This window comes from Quercus lobata, chromosome 9 (assembly GCF_001633185.2).
Source record: "Quercus lobata isolate SW786 chromosome 9, ValleyOak3.0 Primary Assembly, whole genome shotgun sequence".
NCBI classification, from domain to species: domain Eukaryota; kingdom Viridiplantae; phylum Streptophyta; class Magnoliopsida; order Fagales; family Fagaceae; genus Quercus; species Quercus lobata.
Genome location: NC_044912.1, coordinates 10,647,066 through 10,666,303, shown reverse-complemented (window position 1 = coordinate 10,666,303; position 19,238 = coordinate 10,647,066). Strand labels below are relative to the sequence as shown.

The 19,238-nt window shown below is 41.6% G+C and overlaps 2 protein-coding genes across 2 annotated transcripts; one reads left to right on the top strand and one right to left on the bottom strand.

The window, feature by feature from the left end:
- The first annotated feature begins 10 nt into the window (after window positions 1-10).
- LOC115961208 lies at window positions 11-2,960 on the top strand. The gene is made up of 4 exons (XM_031080226.1): window positions 11-1,042; window positions 1,139-2,407; window positions 2,576-2,682; window positions 2,780-2,960. Exons 1-4 carry the CDS (start codon window positions 11-13, stop codon window positions 2,958-2,960), a joined length of 2,589 nt encoding a protein of 862 aa, XP_030936086.1.
- Window positions 2,961-4,972: 2,012 nt separating this feature from the next.
- On the bottom strand, window positions 4,973-5,790 carry LOC115959014. Its single transcript, XM_031077308.1, has 2 exons — window positions 5,647-5,790; window positions 4,973-5,569 (listed from the first exon to the last, which is right to left on the bottom strand). The coding sequence occupies exons 1-2, from the start codon at window positions 5,692-5,694 to the stop codon at window positions 5,039-5,041; spliced, it is 579 nt and encodes a 192-aa protein (XP_030933168.1). The 5' UTR covers window positions 5,695-5,790; the 3' UTR covers window positions 4,973-5,038.
- Between the last annotated feature and the right edge of the window lie 13,448 nt (window positions 5,791-19,238).

The window sequence follows — 19,238 nt, the reverse complement described above, 5'->3', positions numbered from 1 at the left end:
GAAAGGCAAAATGGAGGAATCATCCCGGCCCCCACTTGGAGAGATAAGGATTATCGTTGGAGGAAACCCGATGGGGCAATCTTCCAAGTCGAAGAAGACGTATCTCAAAGCGGTACAAAATGTCCAGCTCTTTGGACGAACACCAAGGACGAGATCAATGGACGAGCCAACCATTTCCTTCACCGATGAAGATGCTGAGAGGATCCATCACCCGCATGACGATGCGATCGTCATTACACTGCTCATTGCAGATTATACAACCAGAAGAGTGTTAGTTGACAATGAAAGTTCAGCAAACATATTGTACTACCCCGTCTTCCAACAGATGAGGCTTGGACGAGATCAACTTCGTCCAGTATGCTCGCCGCTGATAGGATTTGGAGGAATGAAGGTGCAGCCCGTGGGTACCATTACATTACCAGTTGTGGTAGGGTCATACCCGCAACAGATAACCAAGGAAGTCAATTTCCTCGTGGTAGACTGTACTTCTTCATACAATGCCATCATTGGAAGACCCACTCTTAATAGTTGGAAGGCGATAACCTCGACCTACCATCTATCAGTCAAATTCGCTACGGAGTACGGGATAGGACAAGCACAAGGAGATCAGTTGGCAGCTAGAGAATGCTACTTAGCCATGATGGCTTTGGACGAACAGGTGCAGACAATGAGCATCGAGGAAAGAAGAGTTATTGCAGAGCCCACGGAAGTGTTGGAAGATGTTCTTTTGCAAGAAGATGATCCTGAGAAATTTACCAGAATTGGGACAGGTATGAAGGAGAAGGCAAGAGAAGACCTCATCCAGTTCCTGAGAAAAAGTATCGACGTTTTTGCATGGAGTCATGACGACATGCCAGGAATTGACCCAAGTGTGATCACTCATCGATTGAATGTATACCCCTTTTTTAAGCCTATCCGTCAGAAGAAGAGGGTATTCGCTCCCGAGAGGGACAAGGCAATCAAGGAAGAGGTTCAAAAACTGACCACGGCAAAGTTCATTAAGGAAGTCTATTACCCGGATTGGTTAGCCAATGTGGTGATGGTGAAGAAAGCTAATGGAAAGTGGAGAATGTGTGTAGAATCTACTGCTGGCCATCAGTTGCTGAGCTTCATAGATGCCTTCTCAGGATATAATCAGATCAAGATGGATGAAGCCAATCAAGAAAAAACTTCCTTCATTACCAGCCAAGGCTTGTTTTGCTACAAAGTGATGCCCTTCGGCTTGAAGAACGCAGGGGCAACTTATCAAAGGTTAGTGAATCATATGTTTCGTCCACAAATAGGACGGAATGTGGAGGTTTATGTCGACGACATGCTTGTGAAGAGTATAGACGAGGGAAGCCATCTAGACGACCTACAGGAAACCTTTGAAACACTTTGGCGATATAAGATGAAGTTGAACCCAAGCAAGTGTGCATTCGGAGTATCGTCGGGAAAGTTTCTGGGGTTCATGGTCTCGCAAAGAGGAATTGAGGCAAATCCGGACAAAATCCAGGCTATATTGAACATGGAGCCACCGAAGAATATTAAGGAAGTCCAATCCCTCACAGGACGAGTTGCCGCTTTGAACAGGTTTGTTTCGAAAGCCACAGATAAGTGTTTACCTTTCTTTAAAGTCCTCAGGAAGGCATTTGAGTGGACGGACGAATGCCAAAGGGCCTTCCAAGACCTGAAGGACTATCTCACAACTGCCCCATTATTAAGTCCATCCGTACAAGGAGAAGAACTGTACTTATACTTAGCGGTGTCCCCACACGCTGTAAGTTCAGCTTTAATCAGAGAAGAGGGGAAAATACAAAAACCGGTGTACTACACTAGCCGGGCACTCAGAGGAGCAGAGGGAAGATATCCGCTCATGGAGAAATTGGCTTTTGCACTGATAACGGCTTCTAGGAAGTTGAGACATTACTTCCAAGTTCATGTCATCAATGTCATGACGGACCATCCGCTTAAGAAGACAATGAACAAGCTGGAAGCCGCAGGACGACTGATTCAGTGGACAGTTGAACTTAGCGAATTCGACATTCGGTACCAACCGAGAAATGCAATAAAGGCTCAAGCCCTAGCAGATTTCATCGCAGAGTTCACTCCAAGTTACGAAGACCTGGGGGAAGGAGAGTACAACAAATGGGTCGTCCATGTAGATGGATCATCTACATTATATGCTGGAGGAATAGGAGTTGTTTTGCAGTCGCCGGAAGGGGACAAATTGAAATACAAGGCCCGTCTGCAATACCAGACTACTAACAATGAAGTGGAGTATGAAGCCCTTTTGAAGGGGTTGGAACTGGCCAAATCTGTAGAAGCAGACTCAATACTTGTCATGGGAGACTCTCAACTGGTCATAGGCCAAGTCAATGGAACATGTGAAGCCAAGGAAGACAGAATGAAGAAATACCTAAGGAAGGTAGTACGCCTTGTGAAGAAATTCAAAAAAGCAGATTTTGTTCAAATCCCAAGGGAAGAGAATGTGGAGGCAGATACTCTGGCGAAGGAAGCATCTGCGAATGAGGCGTTGGACGATATAGATGGTGTATATTACATGCCAAGTATAGACCTTCCAGAACTGATGCAGATAGAGAGAGAAGGAAATTGGATGACCCCAATAGTGTCCTACTTAAAGGACGGAAGGCTTCCAGAAGAGAAGGACGAAGCTAGGAAGCTCAAGATCAAGTCAGCCAGGTATGTGCTTATGGACGAGGTGTTATACAAGAGAGGTTTTTCCCAGCCTCTCTTAAGATGTTTGGTTCCAGACGAAACAAATTACATGTTGAGGGAGGTTCACGAAGGAGCATGCGGGAACCATTCGGGAGTCAGATCACTCGTCCATAAAGTCATCCGTAGCGGATTCTATTGGCCAACCATCCAAGCTGATGCTAAAGCATATGTCAAAGTATGTGATCAATGTCAACGCTTCAGCAACATTCCCAAACAACCAGCAGAATATCTCACGCCAATGATGGCCCTTGGCCTTTTGCGCAATGGGGACTAGACATTTTGGGGCCCTTTCCGACTGGAACTCGGCAAATGAAATTTCTGGTAGTGGGAATAGATTACTTCACAAAATGGGTGAAAGTCGAACCCTTAGCCAAAATTACGCAGCAGAATGTCAAGAACTTCGTTTGGAAGAACATTGTATGCAGATTCGGAGTACCTAGAGTACTAGTGTCTGACAATGGACGACAGTTTGACAACACACCTTTCAGGGAATTTTGTGAACAGCTTGGAATGAAGAACCATTACTCCTCACCTTCCCACCCACAGGCCAATGGCCAGGCAGAAGTAGCGAACCGATCCTTGCTGAAGATCATCAAGACTCGGCTCGAAGGGGCAAAGGGAATATAGCCGGATGAATTACCAGGTGTTTTATGAGCTTATAGAACGATGGCGAGAACTCCAACAGGAGAAACTCCTTTTAAACTAGCCTACGGAAGCGAGGCAGTTATACCAGCAGAAGTACACATGACGAGCCACAGGGTGAGGAAGTATCAAACTGAAGAAAACGAGGAACAGCTCCGTCTTAACCTTGACCTTATGGACGAGGTCAGGATGGATGCAGAACAGAGGACAGCAAGGTACAAAAATCTCATGGCAAGACAATATGACGCTATGGTGAAGCCTAGGCGTTTCAACATCGGGGATCTCGTCTTGAAGAGGGTTACCTTGGCAACAAGAAACCCGGCCTACGGGAAACTTGGCCCAAATTGGGAAGGACCTTATAGGGTTATCAACTGCAAAAGGCAAGGATCCTACTATTTGGAAGCTTTGGATGGGCGGAGGCTGGAACACCCTTGGAATGTTGAGCACCTCAGGAAGTACCATCAATAAGTGCTGACTCTTCACCAGTGTCCTTGGACGAGATATCCGGACGAGCAGAAGTGTTTACTACTATTAAGTGTTTTTAAGTATTTTAATAATCCCCTAGAAAGTACATTAGTGTTTTCACTTTTGTGCTATTCATGGATGAGTTGGTTTGTATTTTTAATTCAATAAGGCACTAGCTCATGAGCATGTGCCATGCCTGTGGACGAATGATTACATAAGTTTGGGTTTTCAAATATATATATTGTTTTAAAGTATATTATTGGAATCCTTATATGATCATTTAGATTGATCCGCAAAAAAGAAAGCGAGCATGGACGAATGAAATCCTTGGACGAAAGGACATATCGTCCATGAGCTTTCCTCCAAAGGAAAGATGAAAAGGTACATCCGTCCAAAGCAAGAGACGAGATGAAACCTAAGCTGAAAATTGAAGCTAAGGTCCATCCGTCCGTAACACAGGACGAGATGAAACCTAACCCAAAATTGAAACTAAGGTTCGTCCGTCCAGAACATAGGATGAGATGAAACCTAACCTAAAAATTGAAGCGAAGTTTCATCCGTCCAGAACATAGGACGAGATGAAAAATAAGCTGAAAATAAAGCAAAGTTTCATCCGTCCAGAACAAAGGACGAGATGAAAAGGGAATACTCGTCTAGACCTCAAGACGAGATGAATTCCCAAAAGTGTTCGTCCAAGACGCGGACGAGCGAAGACTTCAAAACTAGCTTAACAATCCATTACATTGGACGAGAAATCGCTAAAAAGTCTAATCATCAAGGACGACAAAATGATCGTCCATAATTTTGGAATAATGAAAAATCTAGCCAAAAGGAACCAATTTACTTTATCTTGGTGATGTAATAAAATTCACCCCCATGCCCAAGACGAGGTGAAGTGAATTCCTAGATGGACGAACCACACATTGATGAAAATAAAAATTTCATACATAAAGCTGGAAACGTATATATTCAAACACAATGGAAGTAAAAATAGAAGTATTCATTTCTTTCATGAAATTCAAAGGGTGGACGACCAACGTCCAAAAACCCCTTTAGTTTTGAATATGAAAATGTATATAAAACTCGTCCATAATCCTGGACGAGATGATTGTACTTGCATGAACTTTAAAAAAGAAAAAGAAGTAAAAAGCCCAAAACAACAGGCACTTCTATGAAAAGGCAAATAAAAGTAAATTTTCTAAGGAAATAGATTTCACTTGGGCAAGCTCGTCTTGGGATCGTCCTGAATGACTTCAGTGTTAGCATCGTCCATGATGTTGACGTCCTCGGAACTCGTCTGCAACGCGGAACTCTCTGTAGCAAGAGGAAGCTTGAACGAGTTGAAGTCCAAATCAGGATACGCCTCTTTGGCATCAGCACGGAAGTCTTCATACCCAGCTGCATAATGACTGTCTAGACGATTCTTATACTCGTCAGACTTCTTAAAGGCAGCAATTGCTTCCTCACGTGCCTTCTCCAAGGACGAGGTAAGCTCTGAAACTTGTCCCTCGAGATGGACGATGCGGGTATCCTTCTCTAAGTTGTCAGCTTTGAGCTCCTCTACTTCGTTCTTCAACTTCGTCTCGCTTCCCAGCAGACGATTAAAATCCTCTGTCAACCTAATGACCTCCCCCTTCTTGAGCAAAACCTCATGGCCCAGCTCCTTAGCCTTATCCTTGGCTGTCTTGGCCTCTGAAGCAAGCTCCTTGGCCTGGCAGGTCGCTGTATAAAACTTTGACATAGCCTGCATTTGGACGAAAAGGAGTTAGACATTTCATTCAAAATTAAATGTCTACACACAAGGACGAGGAAGAAACTTACCTTGAAAAGGTCATGGATGCCAGAACGCTCAAACTCCTTCACTGACATGTTGTAACATTCGTTAACCTCATGATCAGTGACGATCCCTTTGAACGTCCTCCATGCATAACCCTCGTCCAGAACCAAATTAGAGGGACGATCAGAGGACTCAGACGGCCAGGCTTGTGAGAAGTTTTGGGAGCAGGGGGAGGATCAGACGGAACAGGATGAACCGTTTGGACGGGCTCCACGTCCACCACAGGCTCGTCCAAGTTCACTGTTGGTGGCACGAACTTGGGAACCTTTGGAAGGGAAGTCCTTGGTTTTTGTTTTTTGTGGCCACGACGACTGGGGAGGTCGTCCAGATCCACAGTACTCGAGATTGATTTAGACTTCCTCTTCCCAGCCTGGACGGAAGCCACTTTAGCAGTAGGGGCAGCAACATCCTCGTCCCCGCTAGCCACTGTTTTCTCCTTTGTTTTCCCTCATCGTGCTTATTCCTATGATGAGGAAATTTAATATATATAAAAAAAAAAAAAAAGGAAAGGAGAGCTGAAACAGTGGACGATCACTTACTTCGACGAGTGAGCTCCTCGTGACTTAAATTCTCAGCAGTAGGAGTTGGACCGAGTCCCCAAGTTGCTAGACGAGAAAAAGTAACCAAGTCGTGGAAAGTCCTTCCTGGAAAAGTGCGAACCACTTCTATCTGATCCAAGAAAAACTTATCCAAACGTGGACGAACGACAGCTGCATCACCAAGATAAAGGGTTAGACGAGTGACAGATAAAAATTTTTGAAGGACAAACAAGATAAAATGGAAAGAAAAACATACCCTCAGGACGAAGACGACCTAGAGGGCTGGTAAAAGGAGGGAAGAGGGGAATACCCACATCAGCTGGGTCCCCAGCCCAATTTCCAGAAATAATAAAAAATTCTTTTTTCCAAAGCCGGTCAGACGAACTACGGCCCGTTATTAAACTGTAATATGAACCTCTGGACGAGAACTGGTAGAACCCAGCAGATTTTTTGATCTCTGAGGGCTTATAACAGTAAAGGAACTCGTCCACTGTAATTGGACGGTTCCCTTCCAATGCCTCACGCCATAATATTTGCATGGCAACTATCGTCCTCCAACCATTGGGGTTGAGCTGGTTTGGCCCAATACCCAACCTTTGGAAGAGGTCTCTGCAGAAAGAGTTTAAGGGAAACCTAAGGCCAGCTAATAGGTAAGAAGCGTATACCCCTAAGCCAGAGGAAGGGGAACAACACCATTCTCCAGGCTGGGGTAGACGAGGGTTAAGCTCTTTAGGGATTTGGTATCTATCTACAAGAGTTTTTAACTTAGCACCGTCTAAGGTGGATGCTACCTCTGGGGCACAACTATAGATTACATCTTCGTCCTCTTCCTCGTCTTGAGGAGGACTTGATGGCTGTCTGGACAAACTAGCCCCAGATCTAGAAGCCGCCCTACGTCGTTGTTCCTGAAATTCCTCTAAGGGAATGCCAGGAACCCCAGACGAGTAATGCTCATCTGAGGAGTCACTACAGGATGAACTATCTACACTACCGTCACTCTCAGAAGAACCGTCCTGGTAGTCGTCTATCTCTCTCTCTAGACTAGAAGATGAAGGCATGGTTGAAATGTAGAGGACTTAAAATGAGAGCCTAAAAAGAAAAAAGAAAGAGGAAATACCTGATGAAACTAGGACGAGAGCTAGACGAAAATCTTGGACGAGTTGGCAGAAGAGAGAATGAGGAAAAAAGTGAGGGGCATGAAAGAGAATGCGCTATTTATAGGCCCCAGCAACAGGGTCAACGAAACGACACTCACCACTCAGAGATTGACACGTGGCGATCCCTTTGGGAAACGAGATCGACGCGACTGGCCAACCAACAGTTTCGTGACACGTGGCGTACGAAAAAGCGAAATTTTGTTGAAATCACGACAATGTCCTGGACGACCCTTTGAACAAAGGGGCAACTGATAGAGAAGCGGAAAATAATCCATCTCCAGCTCGTCCAAAAGGCTCGTCCAGAGCCTACAACACAGGTTGATCCCAGAGTTTATCCAGAAGAAGAAGAAGCATCCATGAATAATAGCACCACTCCATAAACTGTTCTCCATGAAAGACATGATCGTCCATTAGGTTCGTCCATGAACAATCGATAGATATCCTTGGACGAACTAAACCGTCCTACGCTAGACGGACGGAAGCTCAACACTTAGACTTTCAACTAAACCCACAACTATCTCAACAAACCCTTCAAATAAGTTAACTTCCATTAGCGGTTACAATTTTATATCCGTTGAGGTAGTTAACTCCGGAGTTGTTGGTTTCCACAAATCCTGGGACGGTTATTGGACAAGTAACCATCCCAGGCTCCCTATATAAGGGACCGGTCTGAACCCGACAGAGGTAAGATTTTCACTCAGACAATTTTCCAAAATACTTGGAACTTCCTTCTCTACGAAACTAACTTCTCCATCGGAGGGGGTTCGACCGGTCTTCTCCGGTCTCCTCTTTGACTGCGTTTCCTTCCTTGCAGGCCATCAACCGTTTCGATAGCCCACCGAAGCCAGGCCATCCACCTTACTGATTCGGAGCGATATCATGATATATTTGTGTTAACCTAGATTTGTTAATTTGACTAAGTAATCACTTGGCTAATTACCTAGGTTAATCTAGTTATGTTTTAAGGGATCTAAAAACGTACAAATCTTATTCAATCTATTCCCATTTGAGTTCTCGTATTGTTGGAGCCTACTGGTAAATGAATCCTTACAAGGAGGCAAGGCAGGTGGAGCCGTTCCCGGATGCTTATCTCTGGTTTCCCACCATTTTTCACTATAAAGACACTACTCATATCCCAACTTAAATGTCGCTCATAGTGACAATGCTGAATCCATACTCCTACAAGAATTTATCCACTTATGTATCAAAATTAGAATCTATACATAAATAATCAAACATAAGCAAATGCAATTCACGTTTTGTGCAAAAGAACATATATGTAAGAAAAATGCTAAAAGCATTACAAATTTTATTACGTAACCTTTACAAACTCATAGCTATGTGATTAGTATATTTAAAAACCGTAATAAATGAATGTTAGATTTACTTTTTTGATGATTGGTGTCACATTAATTTTTATAAATTATGTAGTAAAATTTGTACTTGATGGTGTGAAATCATATGGACGAGAAACACTTTTTAATTACCCATCAGTACTATTACTAGCATGCATCACTCGAAAAGTAATACCACACCAAAATCAATAGTTCATCAAGAATGTACATACCAGGATTACTCGCTTTAAATCTCATGGAAACCCATCCATTTTTAGGGATTGTAATGGTGTTTAACTTAGGTGGATCAACAAAATTGTAGCCTCTTGGGTTAGTCCAGTGCCGGCTGAATGATAGAGCAAAAAATGCGGTCGCCTAAGGCCCCAAGTAAAAAAAATGCCCCTAAATTTTAACCAATAGGGTTATTTATAATCAATAAATAAAATAATTTTTTTTACCAGATAAAAAACAAATAAAAGAGAGAGAAAAATGTAACGTCCACAGTATTTTTCACAACACTTTTACAACTAATATTAAGTAGTAGGTTGTTATTGATGACAAAAAAAATAATTATAGTGATATTTTCAAATAGAAAACAAAAAGCAACTTAAAATCTAGGATTTGTTGTAAAAAATATTGTAAATGTTGCGCTTCTAAAAAAAAAGAATAATAATAAGAGTTGGATTAACAACTTTTATTTCAAATGATTTTTTATATGCTTACTACATTTAGACCTGGTAAAATTGGACTCAAACTTGATAACCTGACCCGAACATGAGATTTTTAACCCAGAGTAAAAATAGTTTGGCTTGTGACCCTACTGTTGTACCCAAATTTTGGCTGCGTTTGACATTATCCCCCCATCCATTAAGGGTTTTTCACTAAGCGACACATGTTTGGTGCAAAATGCAAAAGGTGTGTGCACATGTGCAATACTAGAGTGATATGTGTAAGTTTCCTTGAGATCTAAACCCATTTGGATGCTTAACTGATGTTCCCATTTCGTAGTTAAAACAAATACTAAGATTTTATTGAAGAGAAAAGAATTTCCAATTTTTAAAATATATTGAAATCTAAAAAAGGAAACTTAAACCGTCGTTGATCTCACTAAGATTTCTACTAAGATCAAATCTGTGTGGGATCTCAATCCGGATCTTAGGATCCCAATCCCATAGCGATATTAAAGATCCATTGATATAAAGGAAAATTCAAAAAAAAAAAAAAATTTGGGCCCAAATGCCCCCAAATTAATATAACACACACACACACACAGAACAAATTATCACAGTAGCCTAACCCAAATTGATAAAAAATTAAATATAAACTTCCATTTCCCTTTCTTTTTTTGGGGGGGGGGGGGGGGGGGGGGGGTAGGTGACAATGATAAAGAATTACATACTATAAGTGATAGCAATGAATTTGAGTTTGGTGTTGCCAATGAAAATGAAGTGAATGAACCTTCAAAAATGTAACACTAAAAGATTCTGATGATTATCTAATGGATGATGCGAACATGTGGCTGCTAACAATGACAATAATGTTGTTTAAAAAAATCAATTGTACTTTGAGTAACCCATTCAAGATAATCAAAACTTTGGTCTTGTTGATTGAGTTTGTTTATGGAGTTGTTTGAAACATTGTTATTTGCTTTGTTTTGTTTATTGAGACATTATGTATGCTTTGAGTTGTTTAACTTAGAACTTGGTATTTGTGAGTTGTAACTTTTGAACTTTGTTTATGTATTTGTAATTTGATACTTTACTTTTTATTTCAATGTTTCTTTAATATATATTGTGAATTATAATTCTAGGTATTTTTTAGTATTTTTTTTTAATTGGAAAGTTCAATTTTATGATTCTCGTACCAATCCTACGATCTGATCCCCCAACCCTCTCACCGACCTCATGTAGGATTTCGATACTAATAACCTTAGTTATAACTTATAACTAATATTACTTACCTTCACACACATATGCATACTAAGCGAGCGATAGGTTTCCTACTCCTGGGATTTGATCCTCAGAGCATGTTTTTAACATATATCCATTCTCAACCATGTTTCTTAGCATTTCATTGTAAACATTTTACTAAACATATCTTTATTCCTATGCATGTTGTTAAGCATTCCTTCCGAAACATGTTACTAAGTATTTATAAGCATGTTACAAGGCACATATCTGAACCATTTCAATCGACACTGAAGATATGGAAAAAGGTACTTAGGAAATTGTGTTGACGACAATTCCTTCATAGCATGTGGAGAATGTGATTTTTACTCCTAGATGGGTGGGTATTGAAAAAGATTAAAAAAAAAAAGGGGGGTAGGAAAGGGGTGGGGATTGCAAACAAAGGTAAACCAACCCAACAAGGCAATGGGCCTCCACAGGTTTTAGATGTGATAGAACCTCGACCCAATGGGCCAAAATAAATGATAGGCCAAGGCACTCTAGTGAAACATGTCTTGTTGAGAAAGAAGGGCCCAAATGGAAGAAAGCAAGCCAGATAGATGAGGAGGGTAAGGTACTGGAAAAAGAAAAGAAAATCAAAATGGAGGAGGAAACAAAGAACTTGAGCATGCTTTTGGCATCAGAATTTAGATCAGTGGAGGTTGTTAAGCAACCCCGCCGGGCTCAATGAATCTCTTAAGTTAGAATTGTCGGGGGCTTGGGAACCTCCGAACAGTTAACGCCTTGAAAGAGTTGGTTTAAAAAGAAGAGCCCAAAGTTGTCTTCCTTATGGAGACAAAATCAAATATGGACTGGATGATTATGGCTAGGGATAAATGTAACTTTAAACATGGTTTGTTTGTGGACAGTACTGGTTCTAGAGGTGGGTTGGCAATGTTAAGGAAGGAAGAGGTGAAATTAAATATTCAAACATTTTGACAATCACATATCAATGCACTAGTGGATGGTGGGGCCAAATATGGATGGTGGCATTTGATTGGGTTTTATGATAATCCTGAAACATAGAAAAGACCAGAGTCTTGGGCCAAGATGAAGTACTTGAGTACAACTTCCTTGCTACCATGGAGATCACTAGCATGTTGGAAAAAGAAGGAGGGAGTTCTCGACCAAGACAACAACTGATGAATTTCGTGGAAGCAATTAACTGGTGTGGCTTATGTGATATTGGGTTTGTGGGACCGAGTTTCACTTGGATATATGAAACAAAGGATGGAAGGCAGATTCGGGAAAGGCTTGATCGATCACTAGCATCAGCTAATTGGGTGAACTTGTTTCCAATGGCAAAACTACACCACCTTACTTCCTCAGTGTCAAATCACTCCCCGTTGCTGCTTCACTTGGACAAAAAGGTCAATAGAAAATAAGTGAAGAAACTATTTAAGTTTGAATCAATGTGGCTCAAGGAACCTAGCTGTGAAGAAGTGGTGTTGGATGCTTGGAATGAAGGCCTGGTAGCACAATCGGATTTCCCGTTGGTTTCATGCATAAATCAATGTAGGTTGAGGCTGGAAGTGTGGAATAAAAATGTGTTTGGACATGTTGGGAAGAAATTACTGAGCTGCAAAAACGCTTGGAGTGGCTAGAGCTCCAACCGACTTCTCCAAGTAACATCCAAGACATGAGGAACACAAGAATGTAGTTGAACAGATGGCATGAAAAAGAGGATGCAATGTGGTATCAACGTTCGAGAATAAATTGGTATCGGGATGGGGACAAAAATACAAGTTTTTTCCACGCTAAGGCATTGGCAAGATTTAAAAAAGAATCAAATGGAAGGGCTGTTAGATGCATAGGATGTTTGGCAAGAAGATGAATAGAAGATGGGTGATATGGTGGTGGAGTATTATACAGCCTTATTCTCAACAAGCCAACCAACAGAGTTCAATGAATTGTTGCAAGCCATTCAACCAAAGTGACCCCACACATGAATCAGATGTTGAACAAGGACTTTACAGCCAGTGAGATAAAAGTGGCTTTGAAGCAAATGCATCCTTTAAAAGCTCCATGTCTGGATGGTCTGCCCCCTTTATTTTATCAACATTTTTGGCCAATCATAGGTGAGGTGGTTACTAAAACTATTCTTGATTTTCTTAATCATGGTTTGTCTCCCCTTAATTTTAATGAGACTCATATAGTTCTAATCCCTAAGGTCAAAGAACCCAAAAGGGTGACTGACTTTCGTCCTATTAGTCTATGTAATGTGATTTTCAGGATTACATCCAAGTGATTGCAAACAGACTGAAAAAAATCTTGCCATCCATTATTAGTGACACCCAAAGTGCTTTTGTGCATGGAAGGTTGATCACTGATAATGTCCTTGTAACTTTTGAGACCATGCATCACATTAATGGGAGGAAAGGAGGAAAAAAAAGTTAAATGGCACTGAAGCTAGACATGAGCAAGGCATATGATAGAGTGAAGTGGGTATGTCTTGAAAACATTATGGCCAAGTTGGGGTTTGGGGAGAAATGGAGGAAGCTGGTCATGAAATGTGTTACATCGGTTACTTACTCAATAAAAATTAATGGAAAACCAAGGGGTCATATCATACCATCTAGGGGTATATGGCAAGGAGACCCTTTATCCCTATACTTGTTCCTGTTGTGTGCTGAGGGATTATCTGCTTTAATAAAGAAGTTAGTGGATGATGGTGAGATGGAAGGGGTAACAGTGTGTAGGGGTGGTCCTCGATTATCACTTTTTTTTTTTTTTGCTAATGACAGTATTATTTTTTGTAAGGCCACCCTTGAAGAATGTAACACTTTACAAAAAATCCTTAGGGTTTATAAGCATGCATTCGGCCAACAATTGAACTGAGCCAAAACTTCCTTATTTTTTAGCAAGAACACTCCTAGAGAAATTAAAGAAGAAATAAAAAAATAGATTTGGGGCACAAGTGATTAGGCAGCATGAGTAGTATTTGGGTCTACCATCCTTGGTGGGGAGGAATAAGAGAACCACTTTCAATGATATCAAGGAAAAGCTTGGCAAAAAACTAGCAAGGTGGAAAGAGAAACTTCTTTCAAAAGCAGGTAAGGAAGTGTTGATTAAGGCTATAGCTTAAGTTATATTGACATTCACTATGAGCTGCTTTAAAATACCTGATTCTCTCTATGATGATCTGACTAGTATGATCCGAAACTTTTGGTGGGGTCAAAAAGGAGATAAGAGAAAATTGCCTTGGCTTAGTTAGGATAAAATGTGTGAGCCAAAGGCTAATGGAGATGAGGTTTTGCCAATTAAAACAATTTAACCTTGCTCTTCTTGCTAAACAAGTATGGAGGCTCCAAGTAATGCATGACTCACTAGTCTATCGTCTCTTTAAGGCAAGATACTTTCCTCACATAGATTTTATCCAGGCCTCAATGGGGAATAACCCATCTTATATTTGGAGGAGTATCATGGTAGCCCAAAATTTGGTGAAGCATGGTCTCCGATGGAATGTGGGAAATGGAGAGTCTATCCGTTTATGGGGAGATAAATGGTTGCCTTCGTCATCTACATTCAAGGTGATGTCTCCTCGGTAGTTTCTGCATGCTGATCTACGGGTTAATGAGCTGATTTCACACGATCCAATTGGTTGGAAAATGCAGGTGGTAGAGGCAATCTTCCTTCCCCATGAAGCATACATCATAAAGAGAATTTCCTTTGTTAGAAATACTGAATGAATTGTATTGTATTTCTCAAGTAATAGAATATACATAAGTGCCTTTATATAGGAGGCAAAGTGTGCAGTACAAGTGTACTATACAAGTAAACAAGGTGGGCCTAAAGCTCACATACCCTAATACACGTTAATAGCCCCCCTCAAACTCAAGGTGGATGTGAGACCAACTTAAGGTTGTCAACCAAAGTGCGAAGACTTCCCTTAGGATGTGACTTGGTGAAGATATTTGCAAGTTGATTTTTAGAGGAGAGTGAGATCAGCTTGAGGCACCATGGACAAGATGATAACGGATAAAATGACAATCGATCTCGATGTGTTTAGTTTGTTCATGGAAGACATCATTGTGAGCAATATGAATGGCACTCTGGTTGTCATAATAAAGAGGAGTAGCAGAGGATGTGGACACACCTAAGTCTTTGAGAAGCCACCGTAGCCAAAGGAGCTCAGATGTGGTATCAACAAGGGCATGATATTCTGCTTCAGTACTGGAGCGGGCCACCACATGAGTTTGTTTCTTGCTTCGCCAAGAAATCAGAGAAGAACCAAGAAGAAAGCAATAACCAGTGGTGGACCTGCGATCAATGGGATCTCCTGCCCAATCAGCATCAGAAAATGCACGGAGAACAAGAGGAGACTGAGCAGAGTAGAAAAGACCATGGAAGAGAGTGTCCTTTAGGTATCGAAGAATGTGCAGAACAGTAGCATAGTGAGTCGATTGTGGAGCAAACAAATACTGACTCACCTGATGAACAGCATAGGAAATGTCTGGACAAGTAACAGTGAAATAAACTAGGTTGCCAACCAAGCGTCTGTAAAGAAAGGGATTAGACAATGGTTTCCCCCCTGACGGAGTCAGATGTGCATTAAACTCAACTGAAGTGTCAACAGTCTTGCTATTAGTGAGTCCAGCTCGAGACAAGAGTTCAGAGGCATACTTGGCTTGAGTAATATAAAGTCCATCTGTATAATAAGTGATTTCAAGACCCAAGAAGTAGCTGAGATGTTCAAGATCTTTCATCTCAAACTGCTGACTGAGAAAATCTTTGAGTTCTTGAATGCCACTGAAGTCATCACCAGTTATGATCATATCATCCACATACAGGAGAAGTAAAATAGTGCCTTTGTCAGTGTGACGAAGAAATAAGGTAGAATCATAATGACTGGCCATGTAACCCAAACGAGAGATGGTAGAGCTGAATTTGGCAAACTAAGCTTGTGGAGCTTGTTTAAGGCCATAAAGTGCACGCCGAAGGTGACAAAACCTTGTTTGATTCAACAGAGAGACCAGGAGGAGGTTGCATATAAACTTCTTCACTTAAATCCCCATTAAGGAATGCATTTTTGACATCTATCTGAAAAATGTCCCATTTACTGGCAGCAGCAACAGCTAAGAGGGCACGAATAGATGAGATACGAGCAACCGGAGCAAAGGTCTTTTCATAATTAATCCCAAGTATGGTTTTTAGATACTGTGTAAAACCTTTTGCAACAAGACGAACTTTATAGCGCTCAATGGACCCATCAGAGCGAGTCTTAATCTTGTAGATCCACTTACAACCAACCATAGATTTCCCAAGGGGGAGAGTTACCAAATCCCAAGTATGGTTTTTAGATAATGCATCAAGTTCCTCTTTCATTGCAATCTGCTATAAAGGGTCAGTGGAAGCCTCACGATAGGTGTGAGGCTCGTGCAGTGTAACAAGGACAGTGTAACAATGATAATCAAGTAAATGTGTAGGAATGGATCTTACCCGAGTTGAGTGACGAGGTGGAATGTCTTATGCAAGATCTTCAGACGGAGCAAGAGCAGGGGACCCAAGCTCAGGGTTAGGTAGCTCATCTTCAACCTGTGCATCTTCTACCTGTTCATTAAAGGGTGAACTAGGAAAAGGATCAAAGGTATCTGGTGGTTGGACAGAAAAGTCTATAGGAGAATCAGGAGCAACCATAGGAGGATCAGGAGAAGCTACAGAAGGAATATGTGCCTCATCTAGAAAAAGATCTAAAACAGAGGAGGAAGATAGGGAGCACGGAAGTGAGAGAACTCGACAAAGGAGCGATGTTCCCAAAAGACAACATTACAGGAGATACGAAGATGATGAGAGACAGGTTCATAACACCGATACCCCTTTTGAGTTTCGTCATAGCCAAAAAAACAACAAAGCCTTAACCGAGGCTCAAGTTTGTTATGCTTATGTGGCTGAAGAAGAACAAAACAAGCAGAACCGAAGGAGCGAAGGTGGTGATAGTCTGGAGGTGACCCAAAAAGGCGCTCATATGGAGTTTGATTTTGAATAACAGGACTTGGAATGCGATTAATAGCATGAACAGCATGAAGAGCAGCTTCGTCCCAAAAAGGAGCAGGAACTTTGGCAGAGAGAAGAAGAACATGAACAGTGTCAAGAATATGACGAAGTTTTCGTTCGACTCTACCATTTTGCTGAGAGGTACCTAGACAAGTTAGTTGATGAATAGTGCTATAAGAATGCAAAACAGCTTGGAAAGCATATTGAGTGTACTCAAGAGCATTATCAGATCAAAAAATTTTGATACGTTTGGAAAATTGAGTTTCAACCATTTTTGCAAAATTAAAATATACTTGCAATAACTCAGAACGATATTTCATATTAAAAATCTAGCTATAGCGAGAGTAATCATCAACAAAGATAACAAAATATCGAGATCCACAAATACTAGAGACAGAGGAAGACCCCCAAACATCAAAATGAATAAGGTCAAAGATATTAGTGGATATTGATTCACTAGTATTGAAAGGCAAAACTGGTTGTTTTCCTAACTGACATGAAACACAATCAAAATTTTCTGTAGACATTGAACCTAACAAACCTCTAGAAGTCAATTGTTGTACCCTAGAAGAAGATGTGTGACCAAGTCAGGCATGTCAAAGTGAAAGGGAAGGAGTAAAAGAAACTGCAGCAGCTGCAGCAACAAAAACAGGAGCAACAAGTGGAAGACGAAGGTTGTCCACGGGAAACATACGCCCAACTCTGGGACCGGTCCCAAGCTCCTGTTCCGTCCTTGGATCCTGCACAATACACCCAGAATAATCAAAGATAATGCGATAACCTAACTCAGCTAATTGTCCCACATAAAATAAATTGTAAGTAAGGTTAGGAACATTAAAGACACCAGGAACCGAGAGATTGGAGGTCAAAACAGAACCTGTATTATGACCAGACATTGTGGAACCATTTGCTGTGTGAATATTAAGAGGATGTGGTGCAGGTTTAAGTTCAGAAAATAAGGATGAGTGAGGAGTCATGTGATTGCAACAAGCAGAATCTATAAGCCAAGAGGAAGGAGAGAGGAATAAGATGCATTACCAACCATACGAATGACATTGGCGATGATATTTTTAAGGTCATCTGTGGACATGGTGAAAGTGCGTCCTGAAGACTTAGACTGTGCAGAGACGGGAGCCATTGGTTGGACACTCTCAGTGTTAGCAACAGTAACAGCGGAAATTGAAATAGCTGATTTGTTGCGATGATAGTAAGTCTCAATATTGTGGCCAAAACGTTTGCAAAAATTGCAAAAACGTTTGTTGGATCGTCGGCAACGATTATTGCAACGAAAAGAAGATCTGTCCTTATTTTTCATTTAGAAGCAAAATATGCAAAAACAGACTGCAAAAATGAAATCTACGCAAAAAACTGGGTAAGGAGCACCTGGACTGCAAAAAGTCAACTCTGCCAAAAAGTCAACGGTCAAACCAGGTCAAAGTCAACTTTCAAAACAGAAGAGTCAACGGATGACGTCAGCAGGTTGACAGGTGATGACGTCAGCAAATGATGTGGCACTGACGTAAGCAGGTGACATCAGCTAAGGCTGACGTCAGAGATGACGTTAGTAGCTAACCCAATGACGCGTGGAGCGCGTGAGGAGCGTGGATCAACTTTGTCAAAAATTTATGCAGCGCGTGTGAGCGCGTGGAATATCCGATGAAGCTGATTCTTTGCTGATGATGCAGATCGGAGAAGGAAGATTCTTATGGTGTCGGCAGCAACAAGATCGGAGATACCCTGGTGGCGTGTGAGGCGCGTTGAATTCTTTGCTGAAACTTTGACTAGCGCGTGGCGGCGCGTGGACGGTTAGATGTGGATATTTCTGGCAGCGATGTGTAGAGCAAGTGAAAATCTACATGGTGATATGTCTTATGTCCTGATCGGAGGTCAGAGGTGATCCGATGATGGTAGTGGTTTTGGCGGCAGAGGAGGAGCTTCTGGCGGTGAAGATTCAACCCTGAGGACCTCTAACAGTGGCAGAGTAGTTGGGAGAGGGCACTGAAAGGGTTTACTAACCACAGAAGTTGATGCAGCGGAAAATACCAACAAAACAAGACTGCAAGACACAAGAAAATTAGAGCAGTGGCTCTGATACCATATTAGAAATACTGAATGAATTGTATTGTATTTCTCAAGTAATAGAATATACATAAGTGCCTTTATATAGGAGGCAGAATGTGCAGTACAAGTAAGTGTGCTATACAAGTAAACAAGGTGGGCCTAAAGCCCACATACCCTAATACACGTCAACACCCTTAAGCCTACATTTACCCCCTGACAAGCTTATATGGGCTGAGACTAATAGTGGTTTATTTAGTGTTTGTAGTGCATACAGGTTAGCAATGGAGCTCTCTCGACCTGAAAATTCTGGGTCCAGCTCGGATGGTAGTAGGCTTCGAAGGTTTTGGAGACTATTATGGAAGAAACCAGTCCCTTATAAAGTGCGACACTTTGCATGGAGAGCCTATTGTGAAATACTACCCACAAAGGTGAATCTGAAGCGACGCAAGGTGTTGGAAGCGGATCGGTGTGAGGAGTGCAATGCTGAAGCGGAGTGTTCAGGTCACCTGCTTTGGAGCTGCCAGCGAGCTAAGCAGATATGGCAA

What these genes read in the sequence shown, in the direction of transcription:
- LOC115961208 (XM_031080226.1), top strand. Translation starts at nt 11, where the DNA reads ATGGAGGAATCATCCCGGCCCCCACTTGGAGAGATAAGGATTATCGTT. An exon ending in GGTTAGCCAATGTGGTGATG is followed by an intron (nt 1,043 to 1,138) that starts GTGAAGAAAGCT and finishes GGATATAATCAG; the next exon opens with ATCAAGATGGATGAAGCCAA. An exon ending in TGAAGAAATACCTAAGGAAG is followed by an intron (nt 2,408 to 2,575) that starts GTAGTACGCCTT and finishes GAACTGATGCAG; the next exon opens with ATAGAGAGAGAAGGAAATTG.
- LOC115959014 (XM_031077308.1), bottom strand. Translation starts at nt 5,694, where the DNA reads ATGTCAGTGAAGGAGTTTGAGCGTTCTGGCATCCATGACCTTTTCAAG. An exon ending in GCATCCATGACCTTTTCAAG is followed by an intron (nt 5,570 to 5,646) that starts GTAAGTTTCTTC and finishes GTCCAAATGCAG; the next exon opens with GCTATGTCAAAGTTTTATAC.